The 18,094-nt window shown below is 44.7% G+C and overlaps 1 protein-coding gene and 1 non-coding gene across 2 annotated transcripts in view; one reads left to right on the plus strand and one right to left on the minus strand.

Moving 5' to 3' along the window:
• Positions 1 to 734: 734 nt before the first annotated feature.
• LOC126000491 (zinc finger protein 721-like) overlaps positions 735 to 18,094 on the minus strand; it is a gene marked incomplete at its 3' end in the record, with an annotated part of 96,706 nt that continues 79,346 nt past the window's right edge. Inside the window, exon 8 of the mRNA XM_049767751.1 lies at positions 735 to 2,498. Within this exon, the coding sequence (XP_049623708.1) occupies positions 735 to 2,498 (1,764 nt within the window). The remainder of the gene's footprint in view (positions 2,499 to 18,094) is intronic.
• Positions 5,375 to 5,481, plus strand: LOC126000495 (U6 spliceosomal RNA). The gene has a single exon (XR_007492771.1). It is a non-coding gene; the product is annotated as a U6 spliceosomal RNA (small nuclear RNA).

The following is an 18,094-nucleotide window of genomic DNA, read 5'->3' on the forward strand; positions in this document are numbered from 1 at the left end:
TATTTGAAGTTAATGGTGCAAATTAAGTTTTGAGGATTTAATGAAGGACATCCCATACTTCTGACATGAGTAAGTCTTCTTATCAGTACAAATCAGTAATGTACTGCCCAGAAACAGTTGAGGTTTGAGTGAGTCTTTTTCACACTCACCTAACATAAGTAAGGTTTCTCTCCAGTATTCAAGTGACTAACAAGCTATGAGCAATGAGCAAATGCCTCCCCACATTCCTGATATGAATATGGCTTATCTCCTATATAAATTTTAATGTGTCTTGAGATGTATTGAAGGCTTTGCTACAATCCAAATAAGGCTAAAGGCTTCTCTGCATGAATATTCATGTGCCTAAGAAGCTTTGAGGATAAAGCAAACACCTTTCCACACTCCTGACATAATAAGGCTTCTATCCTTTGTGAATTTTCTTTTCTTTTTTTTTTTCTTTCGGTTTTTTGGGTCACATTCGGCAGCACTCAGGGGTAACTCCTGGCTCTATGCTCAGAAATAGCTCCTGGCAGGCTCAGGGGACCATATGTGATGCTGGGATTCGAACCACCAACCTTCTGCATGCAATGCAAACACCTTACCTCCATGCTATCTCTCCGGCCTCTTGTGTAAATTATTGTGTATGTTAAGGTATGAGGATCAAGCAATGCCTTTCCACAGTCCAAACATGAATAAGGCTTCTCTCCTGTATGACTTTTAATGTGTATGTTAAGAGTTGAGGATCTTGCAAATGCCTTTTCACACTCCTGACATGAATAAGGCTTCTCTCCTGTATGAATTTTCATGTGATCAGAAAGTTTTGAGGATGTTGCAAATGCCTTTCCACACTCCTGACATGAATAAGGCTTCTCTCCTGTATGAAATTTCATGTGTTTGTTAAGAGTTGAGGATGTTGCAAATGCCTTTCCACACTCCTGACATGAATAAGGCTTCTCTCCTGTATGACTTTTAATGTGTATGTTAAGATTTGAGGATTGAGCAAATGCCTTTCCACACTCCTGACATGAATAAGGCTTCTCTCCTGTATGAACTTTCATGTGATCAGAAAGTTTTGAGGATCTTGCAAATGCCTTTCCACACTCCTGACATGAATAAGGCTTCTCTCCTGTATGAACTTTCATGTGTTTGTTAAGAGTTGAGGATGTTGCAAATGCCTTTCCACACTCCTGACATGAATAAGGCTTCTCTCCTGTATGAACTTTCATGTGTTTGTTAAGATTTGAGGATGTTGCAAATGCCTTTCCACACTCCTGACATGAATAAGGCTTCTCTCCTGTATGAATTTTCATGTGATCAGAAAGTTTTGAGGATCTTGCAAATGCCTTTCCACACTCCTGACATGAATAAGGCTTCTCTCCTGTATGAACTTTCATGTGTTTGTTAAGAGTTGAGGATGTTGCAAATGCCTTTCCACACTCCTGACATGAATAAGGCTTCTCTCCTGTATGACTTTTAATGTGTATGTTAAGATTTGAGGATGTTGCAAATGCCTTTCCACACTCCTGACATGAATAAGGCTTCTCTCCTGTATGAATTTTCATGTGATCAGAAAGTTTTGAGGATCTTGCAAATGCCTTTCCACACTCCTGACATGAATAAGGCTTCTCTCCTGTATGAATTTTCATGTGATCAGAAAGTTTTGAGGATCTTGCAAATGCCTTTCCACACTCCTGACATGAATAAGGCTTCTCTCCTGTATGAACTTTCATGTGTTTGTTAAGATTTGAGGATGTTGCAAATGCCTTTCCACACTCCTGACATGAATAAGGCTTCTCTCCTGTATGAACTTTCATGTGTTTGTTAAGATTTGAGGATGCTGCAAATGCCTTTCCACACTCCTGACATGAATAAGGCTTCTCTCCTGTATGAACTTTCATGTGATCAGAAAGTTTTGAGGATCTTGCAAATGCCTTTCCACACTCCTGACATGAATAAGGCTTCTCTCCTGTATGAACTTTCATGTGTTTGTTAAGAGTTGAGGATGTTGCAAATGCCTTTCCACACTCCTGACATGAATAAGGCTTCTCTCCTGTATGACTTTTAATGTGTATGTTAAGATTTGAGGATTGAGCAAATGCCTTTCCACACTCCTGACATGAATAAGGCTTCTCTCCTGTATGAACTTTCATGTGATCAGAAAGTTTTGAGGATCTTGCAAATGCCTTTCCACACTCCTGACATGAATAAGGTTTCTCTCCTGTATGAATTTTCATGTGATCAGAAAGTTTTGAGGATCTTGCAAATGCCTTTCCACACTCCTGACATGAATAAGGCTTCTCTCCTGTATGAACTTTCATGTGTTTGTTAAGAGTTGAGGATGTTGCAAATGCCTTTCCACACTCCTGACATGAATAAGGCTTCTCTCCTGTATGAACTTTCATGTGTTTGTTAAGATTTGAGGATGCTGCAAATGCCTTTCCACACTCCTGACATGAATAAGGCTTCTCTCCTGTATGAATTTTCATGTGATCAGAAAGTTTTGAGGATCTTGCAAATGCCTTTCCACACTCCTGACATAAATAACTCTTCTCACCTCTATGAATTTTCATGTGTCTAATAAGCTTTGAAGATTGAGTGAAGTACTTTTCACACTCCTGACACCTATAAGACTTCTCTCCTATATGAATTTTCATGTGTTCAGTGTGGGACGAAGAGTACGTGAAGGACTTGCCATACTCAGGACATAGATGACATTTGCTTCCTGTCCAGACTTCCTTTGGATCATTCGGGTGTGACAGTTGTCTCAGACTGAATCCATCTCGCTTAGTATCAGAGGAATCCTGTATAATAGGGGTATAAAAGGGCACATCATATTGCTGAGCACACGAGAAATCCCCCTCACATTGCTTATGGTACATTTCATGGAAAATATGCTTGTGAGTATCTTGATATGAGGGAGTTAGAGCAAACACTGGTGGCTTCTTGGCCCAAAGTGATCCGACTATGGAGGTCTGTGTCCAGTTACTGGGCATAACAGAATCGGGAGCACTGTGCCTAAAAGCCTGGGTCCCCATAGTACGGACGCTCTCTTCATCCTGATTCCCCACTGAATCGGTGACCCCTGAGTCCTCATTCCCATCACGATTCTGGCAGGGCATTTTCCTTGAGACTGGGTTCAACAACACTGGATCATTCACAACCCAGCATAGTGTGCCGCTTCCCTATGGAACAGCACAGGGTTAGTCCAGTAAGCTTTGAGTCTCCATGTTCAAAACCACCCTTCATATGTGATCCCCATCATAGAAAAACAATTCACTACATGTGTGGATGTCTGTGGAGAGAGGTAGACATTTAGCCAAGACATGAGCTTAGGGAGGTAAAACATAGTCTGAGCAGAGGAATAGAAAGCATGATTTCTGAACCCTATATAAATAAACGTAAAACACATCCTCTCTTGGGGCTTGGTAGGATCTAAGAGCATATAACTTGAGGCCAGATGGGATTTTCTGCACAACAGAAAGGAAACGGCCAAATCAGAATGTTAAATACCTCAGTAGGGCCAGAGCAGAAGTATAGCAAGAAGAGTCCAGTTCGGAATTAAGCCCTGTTATCAAAAATGGGCCCATTCCAAAGGAAACCCCCAAATATCACAGGTGTTGATCCAAAAGAGAAGAAAAGTCTCACAATAGTCATATTCCTCCCAATCAATGAACTCAATATCCTGTTTTGAAATGTTCTCTCTATTATAGGGCTCCAAACAGGCAGTGCTCTTGTTACTCTGGCTGTGTGCACCCTGATCATATATGGTGAGGCTCGGGGACCATGTACAGAGGTGATTGAGATCCAGGTTTCCATCTCTACTCATAATCCACTTGAAACACTTGACCTAATATGATATCAAACAAAATCTCTGTATCTCTCCCCTCCTGAAACCATTTCCCACACAAATCACAGAATTCCTTTGCTCTGAAAAACAATGAGACCTTTTAATAAGACAAATCATTCAAATCACTTTGGCACTTATGAGATTAATGGAATACTTCTCTTCACACCAAGCTCTGGATGCTCCCACCATTGCAGAAACCAAAGTTGAGGTGAAAGGGCTGGATCAATGGGCCCCACTGAATAAGTCCCATGTGTTTGTGCACCGAGCTATTCCACCACCACAATAAGAATATGATTTGGAATGTGCAAATCTTACCAACTCACTCCTGTTTGGAGATCTCATTCTAAAAGGAAATTGTAGAATGGAGGAATTCTGAACTGGTACTCTGCATACTAAAAACAAACCAGGTATGAAATGTAAGACTCTGTTCAGCGACCAGAACAATACAAAATGGGGAGCTCATTTGCTTGCATGCAAGTGATTCAGGTTGGATCACTGAGATCTCTTATGTCTCCCCCCATCCAAACTGGAATAATTTCTGGTGATTTTTTGTGGGGCTTTTTTTGGGGGGGTTTGGGTCATCCCCAGTAGCACTCTGGGGTTACTCCTGGCTCTATGCTCAGAAATCGCTCCTGGCAGGCTCGGGGGACCATATGGGATGCCAGTAGTTGAACCATCATCCTTCTGCATGCAAGGCAAATGCCCTACCTCCAGGAGTCTCAAACTCATGGTCCGCGAGTTGTTGCAGCCTCCTTAAGACATTTTGTGGCCCACAACCAGCCTTTAAATATGCGATTTTTATTCAGTACGCTAATGATCGTGAATATTACGATATTTGAAGGCCGGCCACGGGCCACAAAATGTTGTACGGAGGCCGCAACAACTTGCGGGCCATGAGTTTGAGACCCCTACGACTGGCCCCTGAAATAATTTCTGACCATAAGGCCAGTAGTAACACCTGAGCACTGTCAGGGCTGACCCAAAAACCACACAAATATTTAACTGAATGAAAACAGTTTATAGCTGCAATATTATCACAATATTACGAGATAACTCATCAATGGTTTAAAGATACAGATAAAAAATATATCCCCCCCCCAAAAAACAAATTATGGGCCAGAGCGTTGATACAAGGGGTAAGACTTCTGCCTTGCCTGTGCAAGCCTAGGACAGTCTACGGTTCAATCTCCAGCATCCCATACTGTCCCCCAAGCCAGGAGCAATTTCTGAGCACATAATCAGGAGTAACCTCTGAGAGTCACCTGAGAGTCACCAATATATTAATTTCTGAGTGGGCCAGATGAAGACACAGCAAAGATGGTGTTTCCTTGCATGTGGCTGACTGACATTAAATCCTGACATTCTCTATGATTGTCGTAGCCTGCAAGGAATAATATCTGATCACAGAGTCATAGTAACACCCGAGTCTACGTGTGTGGACCAAAACCACACACCAAAAATGTGTTGAATGAAAAGTGGCTGAATAAGCAACAGAGTAACAGTATATTGTTTTCAGATAGTAAGTCAGCTTATAGAATAGGGAAGATAGTGCTCGCTCCGGCAGCACATATACCAAAATTGGAATGATACAGAGAAGATTAGCATGGATTCTGAGCAAGGATGACATGGAAATTAGTGAAGCGGTCCATATTTTAAAAATAGAATAGGGAAGATAGATTAATAGGGTCAAAATGAGGAACTTAAAGACGTCCACATTAGGGTTGACCTGGGCTCAACTGTGGTTAAAATATATAAATCAATGACATATTTCTAGGGGAGCTGGAAATAGCACAGTGGTAGGGTATTTGCCTTGCATGTATTGATCTGGACAGTATATATATATTCACCCCCACACTAGCAAGAGAAATATCAAGCGGTAGGGTGTCTGCCTTCCATGTGTACAACACCAGACAGATCATCCCATATGGTTCCCCAAGCTTACCAGGAGTGATTTCTGAGTACAGACCCAGGAGTACCCACTGAGTGCTACTGAATGTGATCTAGACAACTTCCAAAATAGAAAAAAATATATATTCTAGTGTGAAAGCGACATGGGACAGCCTGCGTGGGATTCACCTTGCAAGTGGATGAACCTAGTTCAATTTCTGGCATCACATCTATCCACAAAGTACCGCAGGGGTAATATATGAGAATAGAGCTAAGAATAATTCCTGAAAATCAGTGCAATGCTCCCAAAAGAGAAACAAAAAACTTCTCAGTATTCCTAAGGGTTGGTATTTTCCTTGCAGTATTCCCAGGTTTGAGCATAGCCATCACAGTTGGTTTTCTGAATGCACCAGAATTGGTTGAGAAGCACAGAAACCATTGATTACAACTACTAAGCCATATCAAAAATGAGGGGAAAAGGGGGCTGGAGAGACAACATAGCAGTAGGGCATTTTCCTTGAAAGTGTCCAACTTAGGACAACTGGTGGTGCAAATCCTGGCATATGGTCTCCCATAACTGCCAGGAGTGATTTCTGGGCAGAGAGCCAGGATGGACCCTGAGCCCTGCCGTGTCTGACCAAAAGCAAAGAAACAAAGGAAAATAGACAAAAAAAATTGGGGGGAATCACTGAAAATGATCCAAAGACAAAAACAAGATTGTGGACACAAGAGCGTCCAGTGGCCCATGAGAAGGGAACCCCAACATGGGGTTGTATAATTAGCATGAGAGCATAGAAAGTGGTTGTGGACCCAGAACCACAAATACTAACAGAAAGAGGGAATCAGAAAGAGCGAAGTCAAGAAAGCCCAGCTCCAGAACATTGTGGGCCTTAGCATCAAGAGCTGTGAACTGAAGCAGGAGGTCATGCACCCCTGATCCAGCAGTCCAACACACACTGCTCAGCACCCACATTTCACATGTGCCCAGGACACTACCACACTCCTTCACAGGGTCTGAGCCTTGGGCTCCTCTTACACTCACCTTCAAGCACACCTCTCTGCAGCTTGCCAAGGGCTCTTTCTTCCAACCAGGAGATCAGCGCAGGCTTCACGCTGCACTGTCCTGCCCAAAGGAATGATTCATAGTTAGAGACAGGGAAGGAGACAACAACCTTCCTCCTCTTGTGTATGTTTCTGGGTCTCTAATGAAAGTAGCCAAATCAAGCTTTCCTTCTGAATGTTGGTTATCACACAAAGGAGACCAGGTTCAATAAAAGTGTCCAGCTTAGGGTGCAGGATAATACTGCCAGGGAGCAATAATACAACTCTGGGATCACAATGGGCCAATATGCGCCCATCATGGCATGCTCTGTAGTTACCTGAGCTGCTCCTAAAGTGATAACTTACAGCTGTACCAGAGGTAACTTACGACGCAGGATAATACTGCCGTGGAGCAATAATACAACTCTGGGCACACAATGGGCCAATGTGGAGCCATCATGGCAAGCTCTGTAGTTCCCTGAGCTGTTTCTAAAGTGAGCACTGACCGCTATGCCAGAGGTAACTTCAAACACTGCCAGGATGAGAAGACTCCATTATGTCTTGAAATTAAAGGCTGAGGCTGCGAAATAATACAGCAGGAAGGACTTTTGTCTTGTGATGTGATGAACAAGGTTAGATCCATGGCATCCCCTATTGTCCCCCAAGCCATTCAGAAGCGATTTCTGAGCTCAGAGCCAGAAGTAATCCTTGAGCACTACTGGATGTGACCCCAAGACAATAAATAAATACATAAATAAATAAATAACTTTGTAAGGGCTGGAGAGTTAGCACAAAAGTAGAAACTTTTTTTTTGGGGTTTTTGGGCTACACCCGTTTGACGCTCAGGGGTTACTCCTGGCTATGCGCTCAGAAATCGCCCCTGGCTTGGGGGGAACATATGGGACATTGGGGGATAGAACCGCGGTCTGTCCTCTGCTAGCGCTTGCAAGGCAGACACCTTACGTCTAGCGCCACCTTCCCGGCCTCAAGGTAGAACATTTTCCTTGCATGTAAACAATCCGGCGGAACCTGGTTTTAATTACCGGCATCCCATATGGTCTCCTGAGCCTTCCATGAGTAATTTCTGACCACAGAGCCAGTAGTAACCCCTGAGTCCTACCAGGTGTGGAACAAAAACCAAAATGCATAAATAAATACATAAATAAATAAATCAATAAATAATAAAAATAACTTTGTGATACAAAACTGAAGTTAGTTGTTAAAAGGATATCTTGAGGGGCTAGAGATATGGCATGGAGGTTTGGTCTTTGACTTGTATGCAGAAGGACAGTGTTTTGAATCCTGGCATCCCATAAGGTCCCTGGAGCCTGCCCGGGGCGATTTCTGAGCGTAGAGCCAGGAAGAATCCCTGAGCGCTGCCCAGTGTGACCCCTCCCCCACAAAAAAGGATTTCTTGTATCTTAAAACACCCTTCTCCCTTAAATGATTTAAATGAAAGGAACACTGATAGAAACACCTGGCAACTAGTTAATCTTTTCATTTATATCAGAATTGACAATCAGGATCAGAGCTAGGAGTAAAAACTTTGAAATGTTTAGATTTATCCTTTTGAAGGAGTGATAGTGCAGCGGTACGGCATTTGCTAGATGAAAGCCTGAGTTCTGTTGGGTATACCCCAAAAAGAAACAACAAAAGAAAAGTAGGGCCTGGGACACTGTATAATTAGGAAACATACTTTGAATATAGGAGCCTCAGGTTGATTGCCTGAATTACACCAGCCAAAGATGACGGGTTGATGACTTGATACCCTAAATAACTCATGAACAAAATGGAAGTCAAACTTGCTCGCAATCAAGTAGGACTCATTGGGAATTGGGACACTGGTAGAGACATTCGATCACTAGCACTCCAAGAGATCACGAATAATGGCAGCAGTAGTTCCTAAGTTCTGAGTGCTGCCATGTATGGTCACGATCTTCCCCAAACTTACGAAAAATCAAATGGTTTGAATTTGGGAGAATTGTAGGATATACCCGTAGTGGTTCAGGCAGAAATTTAGCCCTAGGTTCAAGAATAATCCCTAGAGGTTTATAAGATCAATGTGCAGCCTGGATCAAACCAGGCGCACAGAGGCCAAGGCAAACACCATACACAATGCACTATCTCTTAGCACTGTGGAATGACATTTACAATTACTGAATCAGACGCCTCTAAAATAGAAAGGCAAACCTGAGAGGTTAAAGCAATGTGTAGGGTTGACTTTGGGGAACTGCAAAGTCAGGTCCCCTACTCAATGCAGATACCTGACTGATATTTGATTCTCTCCAAGGGACTGTTTAACAGGTGCACCAGGTAAGCTCTTACCTATGTCCAGCAGGTGCTGGTAGGTCTCCAGCATCACATCTCTGTAGAGTTTTCGCTGAGAGGCGTCCAGGCACAGCCACTCCTCTGTGGAAAAGCTCACAGCCACATCGGGGAAGGTCACCATGTCCTGAGGCAGCACATACAGAAGGGGTCAGGGCACAAGCTCACTCAAGTTCTAGGAGTAGAGAAGTAACCTCCCAGTTCCCTAAAGAGACTCAAGTCCTCTATTCTCTACACTTAGAAGGAACCAGCCTCAAAGCCAATATGTAAACAGGCACCTCTAAATAGCCTGGGTGACAGGCTCCAGAAATCCCTATAGTTCAGCCAACAGACATGCGAAACAGCCAGGGATTTCTACACAGGGCCAATCCAAGGTCAATCTCTGGTTTAGACTTGGGTCTCCTAATGTCAATAGTAACTCCTAGGTGCAGAGCCAACAATAACCAGAGTACTGCAAAATGGGATAAAATTCTAACCAAAACAAAACAATCTGAGATAGGACAGAACAAGGAAATCATAACTAACTCTCGAACAGAACTGCACTCACAGGAAAGGACCCAGCAACATAGTTTCGAGTAAGTCAGAAAATTCTTCACCCAGAGTTTTGACATAGGAACCTGGGATGTGTGTCAGACTTTCCTGGAGGGGTCTGAATGAAGACAGTGAGAAGATAAGTGCCCAGGCATCAGTCGACCATAAGTGTCCAGGCATCAGTCGACCATAAGTGTCCAGGCATCAGTTGACCATCTAGAAGCTTAAGCAAAACGCATATAAAGAACTTTGTGCTGAACCTACAAAACAGTCAGAAGGGAACTTGCCTTGCACTTGGTTAACCCATAGAGAACCCCAGACTCCTAAATGATCCATCACACAAGAGTAGAAAGGACACCTGAGAGCAGAGTCAGGAGAATCCCCTACTGTCTGTGGTGTCAGAACTAAAAATTAGTAATAGAGCTGAACCTTGATGAGGTAGAAATGATGCTTTAAAGCAAAAATCCAGGAATCAAGAATTTCATTAGCAACATAGTTGGAGTTTATATTACTAGGAGGTCAATGCTGAACCCCAGGACCCCATAGAGTTTGAAACCTGCCAAGGGTGACCCAAGAGCACTGATTCAGGAGCAAGGCCTAAACACCATATTGCAAACACAGCAAAGTAGGAGAAAAGTGGCCTCAAATAACAGAGTGCAGCACCTAGACCAGAAGTCACACTTGACACTGGGGTGTCCTTCTCAAAGCTCACCCTTCCTAGGAACAGGATTTCAAATGGTGCAGTTCCATCTTCATTTGTATGTATTATTCCCAAAGTGCAGCAGCAAGGAAGGACTTTGGCATAAATCTCTGTAAGAAAGACATTGCTGGGGCCGGCGAGATAGCATGGAAGTAAGGCATTTTTCTTCCATGCAGAAGGATGGTGGTTGGAATCCCGGTATCCCATATGGTCCCCCGAGCCTGCCAGGGGCAATTTCTGAGCGTTGAGCCAGGAGTAACCCCTGAGTACTGCCGGGTGTGACCCAAAAACCAAAAAAACAAAAAAAAAAAAAGAGAGAGAAAGAAAGAAAGAAAGACATTGCTGTGATGAGCACCAGAGAGAAGCACAAACCCTTGCCCTGACTGGAAGTGCCTGCACTGAGGACGGAAATGCTTGATGGGCTGCAACCCTGGTCACTGGCCAGACCCACATGAACACACAAAGATAGAAACTCTTTTTCCCGGGACAAAGTCAGGGCTTCCATCTCTGGCATCTCATATGGTCCCCTTAAGGCTGCCAGGAATGATTTCTGGGAGCAGAGCCAGGGGTAATTCTTGTTTGCCTCCGTACCTGACACAAAACAATACTAAAAGAAACTCCTTTCTCTCTAAGGAAACAGAATGGGGTTGGGATCAGGGTGTGAATAGGACAGGGAGGAACTGCAGTCCTGAGCCCTTGGGAGCCCAGGACAGGGGCAGACTCTTAAGATATAGGTACTGTAGTTCAGTCCCCCTGCAGGCCAGCAGCAGAAAGGCCACTTGCACCCAGTCTGGTAGTGCTCTGCTACAAGACTCAGGGTACAAACCCTCTGCTGCTCCCCTACCATAAGGGTCCCCCCACCCTCCACTGCTAGGACCAACCTTTGTGCAAAGTAGGACTAAGCACTGGCTTTGAGGGATAAATGAAGTGAGAAATTTAATTCTCAGTCATGACATAAGGCCCCTCTCCAGTATGATTTCTTCTCGGTATAGTATGGTGTCAGAAGTTAAGCTCAGGGGCTGGAGAGATAGCACAATGGTAAGGCGTTTGCCTTAGACGAATAAGGATGATGGTTCGAATCCAGGCATCCCATATGGTCCCCTGTGCCTGCCAGGGGCGATTTCTGAGTCCAGAGCCAGGAGTAACCCCTGAGTGCTGGCAGGTGTGACCCAAAAACCCAAAAGAAGCCAAGCTCAGACCTACCCCAAAAATGTACACATATAATGTTTTATTCAATATGAACATTCTTATGAATAGGGTGTAAGAACACAGTGAAGACCCTTCCACGTTACCCAAATGAAAGAATTCTCTCCACTTTAAATTTTCTTCAATTTCTCTTCTGGGGCCATACCAGATGGTGCTCAAAGAAGATTATTCTGAGCTTAGTACAGAGAAATCACTACTGGAGGCCATGGGGAACCCTACACAACGTTAGAGGTCAATCATGGGTAAGTGGTGTTCAGGTGTACTACAGAGCAACCCATCCAGAAAAAATTTCCTAGGAATGAAATGGAGGAAAGAGGAAGTAAATGCCTCCCACATTCCTTAAGTACCTCACAAGGTTGGAAGCAAACAGTGTGGGAAGGCGCCCAGGAAAATATAATCTTGAGAGATACTAAAAACGAAGGGATTGAGAACAAACACCTGGCCAGAGGCCTCTGCAGTCCAAAAGGTTGCATCCTCCACCTCTCACAGAGTCTCTAAGTGGAATGGAGGCCAAGGGAGGAATGTCAAAGACTTCAACTGGCCCCCCACCCCGCCCCTGGCAACCACCCTAGCAACAGGCATCTTAACACAATTGGAAAGCCCCAGGAGGGCGGGTTGGGAGAACACCTAGAAAATTCTACTTGGAACAAAGGACCCATTGCCTGGGGCCCTTGAGGCAGCAGCTCTCCACAGTCAGACCTGGGAGCTTTGGAGCTTTCCTTGTGCAATGTGGACTGGGGTGAGTTCTTTCTGCGGATAAACCAGATCTTTCTAGAGTAGAACACACGTTCTCTTACATCTTTATGTTTCTGTTTTTCTGATTTGGGGGCTACATCCAGTTATGATCAAGGCTGCCTGGTTCTGCAGTTGGAACTCTCTGTCAAGCCTGAATTTCTTGCAAAGCACAGGTCCTGGATCTCCCAGCATTTCCCGGGACCCGAGCCCGAGAGAGTGAAGGGTGCAGAGTCCCTCTAGGGCTGCCGCCTCTTCCCCCTGATTCTAGGAGCCACCAGGGGCCTCCCCGGCCTGGCCTCCTCCCAGTCAGTTCTTTCCTTGGTCGAGTCTGAAAATTCCCGCCTGGGCTCGTTCCAGCCCGTGTTCTCCCTCGACCTGCTTCCCCATCGCCTCCTGAATCTCGATCAAGGAGGGGTGTCGGGACTGAACCCCGCTCACCCACTCGCCAAGACAAGCGCCCGGGCGGCCCATCCCGGCCCAACTCGCCTGTCTCTCGGCCTCTTCTCTCAGGAGAGGATCCGGATCGTCACAGGAACAAACAAAACCGGATCCAACCTCCGCGCCCCTGGTCGGTCCCACCTCTGGGCGCCACCAGCTCCCCCAATTTCCCGGGGCGCCCCCGCATCTCACCTGGCAGCGAGCCGGGCTCCATGCGCTCAGAGCGGCCACTCAACAGCGTGAGAAAGAACGGCCGTCCCTCCAGACCCCCCTGTCCAGGGGACCCCGGTCTGGCCCAGGCCCCAGAGACCAAAGGCAGAGCCCAGGACCGGCTGGATGGGGTGCAAAGGACCTGAAGCTGGAGTCGTCGATGGCGTCACACACGCCTGCTGATGTCTTAAAGAGATAGCCTTAGCTCGGCTTCAGGCACTCTTTTTGCGAAGTATTTCACTCCGCTTTTATTAAAATAATGCGTTTGGTTTTCCAAAGAATTTCAGTTTCCAAAGAATCAGGGAAACTGTGGCACTAGGGTTCCATGACATCAAAAATAAACACACCTGCCTTGACTTGCACACTTTCTTCCTGTGTCCACAAAACTATGTTTCTCTTCTCTTGCTTTCCATAAAGTGTGCATTGGGACAGAATGGGCAGACATGAGCCACTGTAGCACCTTCACAGCAAAACCTACTTTGAGTAGACAGCTACCTCTCATGCCAAGATCCATCTGGTCGGTAACAGCTGCAGCTTCCATAGCACTGAAACCACAAATTCTCTGGCTAGAGTGATAGCAAAGAGAGTAAGCCTTTTTAATATGGTCGCTGCACCACAAGCCATGTATTTAGTCAAAGCGTTCTTGAGAAGAATATCCCTGTGACTGGGTTTCTGAATGTTTTTATGAGTAAGAGTATGCACAGATTTTGGAAAATGTATATCAGTTCATTGGAAAGATGGGAGAAATTCTGGGATCAAATGCTCAATACATGGTAAGAATCCACTAATCCCCTAATGTTTGTGCAGGCCATCACCCATATCTTCATTTTATCAAGAAAATTAAAATTGCTTCATGCTTTTAACAGTAAGTCCCTGGATCAGGGTCCAGAGAGATAGCATGGAAGTAAGGCGTTTGTCTTTCATGCAGAAGACCAGTGGTTTGAATCCTGGTTGGAATATGGTCCCAGGAGACTGCCAGGAGCGATTTCTGAGCATAGAACCAGGAATGACACCTTAGCGCTATGGGTGTGACCCCCAAAACAAACAAACAAACAAACAAAAGCTCTGGATCATATGGGATTGATCATCATATGGGATGAAACATATGATCCAGCTACAGCACTCCTAGGGATATAAAGACAAAAATGACCAACGAATACAAAAATGACCAGTGAAAAATCATGGATATCTAAAAATGAGGGACTCTGAACACCATTATTTTATTGAAGATGGATGTGATCGGGGCTGGCCTAGTTTTGCTGGTGGAATGTTTGCCAAGGAACCTTGTTGATTTCTCTCCTAGGGGAATTCTCCCTTCTCAGGCAGTTCACCTTCTCCCTTCTCCCTTTCTCCAAGACCTGCTGAAGCCCGCAGGAGGGAAAACTGGTCCAAGCTCAGGAGTGTGGGAATTGCCTTTCATGGCCTGGAGATGCTTTATTATCTGGTGCTTGGGTCTTTAGGCCTCAGAGCAAAAATGCAGTACCATCAGAGCTTCCTAGTCTATTTCTGGAACTCTAAATGGCCTTGAATCTGGTTTCTTTAGACTTTATTTTTTTATACAATGGTAGACTTCTTTCTTGATCATTTCCTCTGGGAAGAGAGTGAGGGGAGCATCACCTGATCGTCCTTGTCCTTTCTGCTACGTTTCTCCTTGGTATCCTTCCAGAATTCATTTCTGCAGAACCTGAGAGCAAGTAGGTCTGTGGTTCAAGGTGGGTGTTTGGAAGAAAGATTTCATCTCTGGCCATCACAAGGACATCACAAGGGCACTGTGAGACCTGTTGGGCCTTATGGGGAACTTGGGATAGATCTAATTTTCACTGTGCAGTTCAACAACCTTAAGGGCTGAATTACCACTTGGGCCTCTATATTCAGATTTTTATTTTCTTCAAAAAAAAAAAACGAACAGGAGAGTTATGTAGGAAAGTATCAAAACGATCCCTTTGGCATGATATCTTAAAATTTCTGGATGAGGACATAGTTGAAATGTCATGCACATGCACATGCAAAATCTGTTTTTCCTTTCATCTTTTTAATTTCTTAGCACAGGTAACCTTAATTTTGTCAACCCCGACTCCCAGGTGATTGAAGTTCAACTCTGGCTAATAAAAGTGACTGAAAGCAGCAATAAAAGGAGGCTTGGCTGACTCAGTAAAATTGAAAATGATGTGCTGCTGGACACCCGTGGAGGTAATGAAATTTTGACTCTAATTTCTTGTGATAAACTGCAAGCTGAGACCCTTCAGAATCACCCCCCAGACTGACATTCAGGTTTTACTACATCCACAAAACTAAACAGGGAAGGTATTTAGGAAAGTGTCTTGAGGAAAGTCCCTCCATCTGGCACAATGTCATTAATATGCCGGATGTAGAAATAGCCAAAATGGATTTTTAGGTGTTTTGAATGGGGGAAAAAGGGTCTGGGATCAAATGTTTTTAAAATGGTGAGAACTGGGGCTGGAGCAGTGGTGCTGTGGTAAGGTGTTTGCCTTGCACTCGAGTGAACTAGGACCAACCATGATCAGATTTCCCAGTGTCCCATATGGTTCTGAGCCTGACAGGAGCAATTTTTGAGCCTAGAGCCAGAAGTAACCCCTGATCATCTCTAAGAGTGGCCCCCCAAAAAACAAACAAACAGAAAGAAGTAGTATAAAAACAGTAAGAAATCTAGGACAGATGAATGAATTTCAGAAAAGGAAGTAATGGGAAGCTGCGATTCCCAGTGGCTGGGATTCGAACCCCCATTCTTCTGCATGCAAGGCACCACCTTACCTCCATGCTGTCTCTCCGGCCCCTGCTTTTATACTACTTCTTATGCTCTGGGGTCCACATATATTTCAACATTCACTCAGTGAGTACATTTAGTATCTTCACCCAGTGTTTCTTTGTACTATAAATAAATGAGATCATCCTGTATTTTTTTTTCTTCTCTTGATTGATTTCACTAAGTAAGCAACCTTTTCTGCCCCTGTGCTCAAGCCTCACTCTGGGTGGTGTTCAGGGGCCATATGAAGAGCTGGGTATAGATTTCTGGTCAGGAGCTTCCAAAGAAATTGCACCAGCTGCTGTATTATCATTCTTGCCTACATTTCAAATACTGAACAATTTAGTCAACAACTAAAGTTCACTTATACAGGTGATTTAAACACTTTCGTTTCATGATGTTGAACATTTGTATATTCCAATCCCTAGCAGTTTGCTACCCCCAAGCACTGCAAGCAACTGAGCACACAGAAAGGAGATCAAGAGAACTGATGGCTATGCCCACTCACATACTCAAATATCCCTTACGGGAAAAAAATCCCTTAGGTAACCCTTTCCACCAATCCCCGATCCTCATTCTGAAGCCATATGTCTTATACAGAAGTCCAGTTCACTCATGAAAAGGAAGAGAATGAAAAGTTGATGCTCCTGCTGTAAATTCAATGTTATGTACACAGATACCTTGGGTCAAAAACTTCATCCAGGGAGAGAAGTGATAGTACAGCAGGGAATGCATTTGCCTGGCATGCAGCAGACCTGGATTTGACCCCTGGCATTCTATATGATCTCCAATCACACCAGGAGTAATCACACCAGGTGTGGCACAAAAGTAAACAAGCAAAAATATTTCTCTCTCTTTTAGAAACATACATAATTAGAAACATACATACATACACACACATATATACATATCACAGAATGTAGGCCATTTGCCTTGCACAGGGCCACAATGAGTTTGATCCCTGCCATTTCATATGTCTTCCAGGTCTGCAGAAGTAATCTGAGAGCACAGAGCTATGAATAACTTTGAACCCACAAATTATGGCCAAAATATAAGTAAATATTAAAAATAAAGTTTAAAAAACAGCCAAATCTCCACTGCACATGTAATCAATTCCCACTCTCCATCTCTGTATGACCTGTGGAATACAGCGGTTTGGATCACCCGATCTAAGTCAAGAAGAAGCAAACTCTCCCTTTTCTTGCCAAGTGCCTGGTGGGAAGAGGGAGCCTGGCCGTTCAATAATGAGGAGGGCCTCCCAGTGACGTCACAGAACTTGCGCTTTCCCTCCCCCACATTCTTTTTCCCTTTTGGTTCCACCAACCGCCAAAGCTTGGGGTGGAGAGCAGGTCCCCTGGGTGAGGGGTTGTCTGGAGGAAAGTTTTTCTTTCTGGCCATAGAGGGGCCGTGCTGAGCACCACAAGAGTCCAGAGTCATGGTCGGTTGAAAGGCAGGAGCACCCAGGGGAAGTGCGGGGGTGGCGATCTAGAGACCGATGGCTAGAGCAGACAAGTGGGTGAACAGGGTTCTGTATCAACACCCAAAATGACCAAGAGCACGATGGGATGCAAAGCAGGTGTCGAGGGAGAACAAGATTTGAACTATCTCACACGGGAACTTTCATAAACCACAGAGAAGGAAACGAACCAAATGATGTATGTGGGGTTCCATTGGCTCTAAGGATTTGGGGTAACAGGCAGCAGCTCCTAGAGGGGAATCTGGCCTTTTGGCTCTCCAGATCTCGTTCCTGGGAAGCTCCAGGGAGATCCAGGACTTGTGCTTTACAGGAAAGTCAGGCCAGGACAGCAAGAGGGCACTGGCAGTGCACATGGCACACCATAGCCCCGGGCATCACTTTGTTCCAAGTTGGGTTTTTGAGGCTTTCTCGAAGCTGCCCTCTTGGGGCTTCCCCCCTAGGTGAGAGTGCTGTGGTAGGGTGGTTGCCAGGGTCAGGTTGGGGGTAGTTGAAATCCTTCACATTCCTCTACTGGCCATTGTTCCTGATGGAACCTCTCTGGGAGAGAAAGGGTCCAGCCAGCAAACTCTGCAGTGCAGAGATTATTAAGGACGCTAAAGGGCTGTGCCAAAAGGTTCTAATTACAAATACTATGTGCTTACAGCATTGATTATCCAACCAGCACAATCATAATATTGAATTGGAATTTGCAACACTCACCATCTCATACTTTTTTGGATATTCCATTCCAAAAGCAAATTGCTGAAATGTCACTATCGGAACTTGTGGTCCACCATCTTAAATCAACCAAAAACCAAAAAAAAATTAGTTGAAGGGGCCAGAGAGTTAGCATGGAGGTAAGGTGTTTCCCTTGCATACAGAAGCACGGTGGTTCGAACCGCAATATTCCATATGGTCCCCTGACTCTGCCAGGAATGATTTCTGAACATAGAGCCAGGAGTAACCCCTGAGCTC

Source organism: Suncus etruscus (genome assembly GCF_024139225.1).
Source record: "Suncus etruscus isolate mSunEtr1 chromosome 15 unlocalized genomic scaffold, mSunEtr1.pri.cur SUPER_15_unloc_6, whole genome shotgun sequence".
Lineage (NCBI taxonomy): Eukaryota > Metazoa > Chordata > Mammalia > Eulipotyphla > Soricidae > Suncus > Suncus etruscus.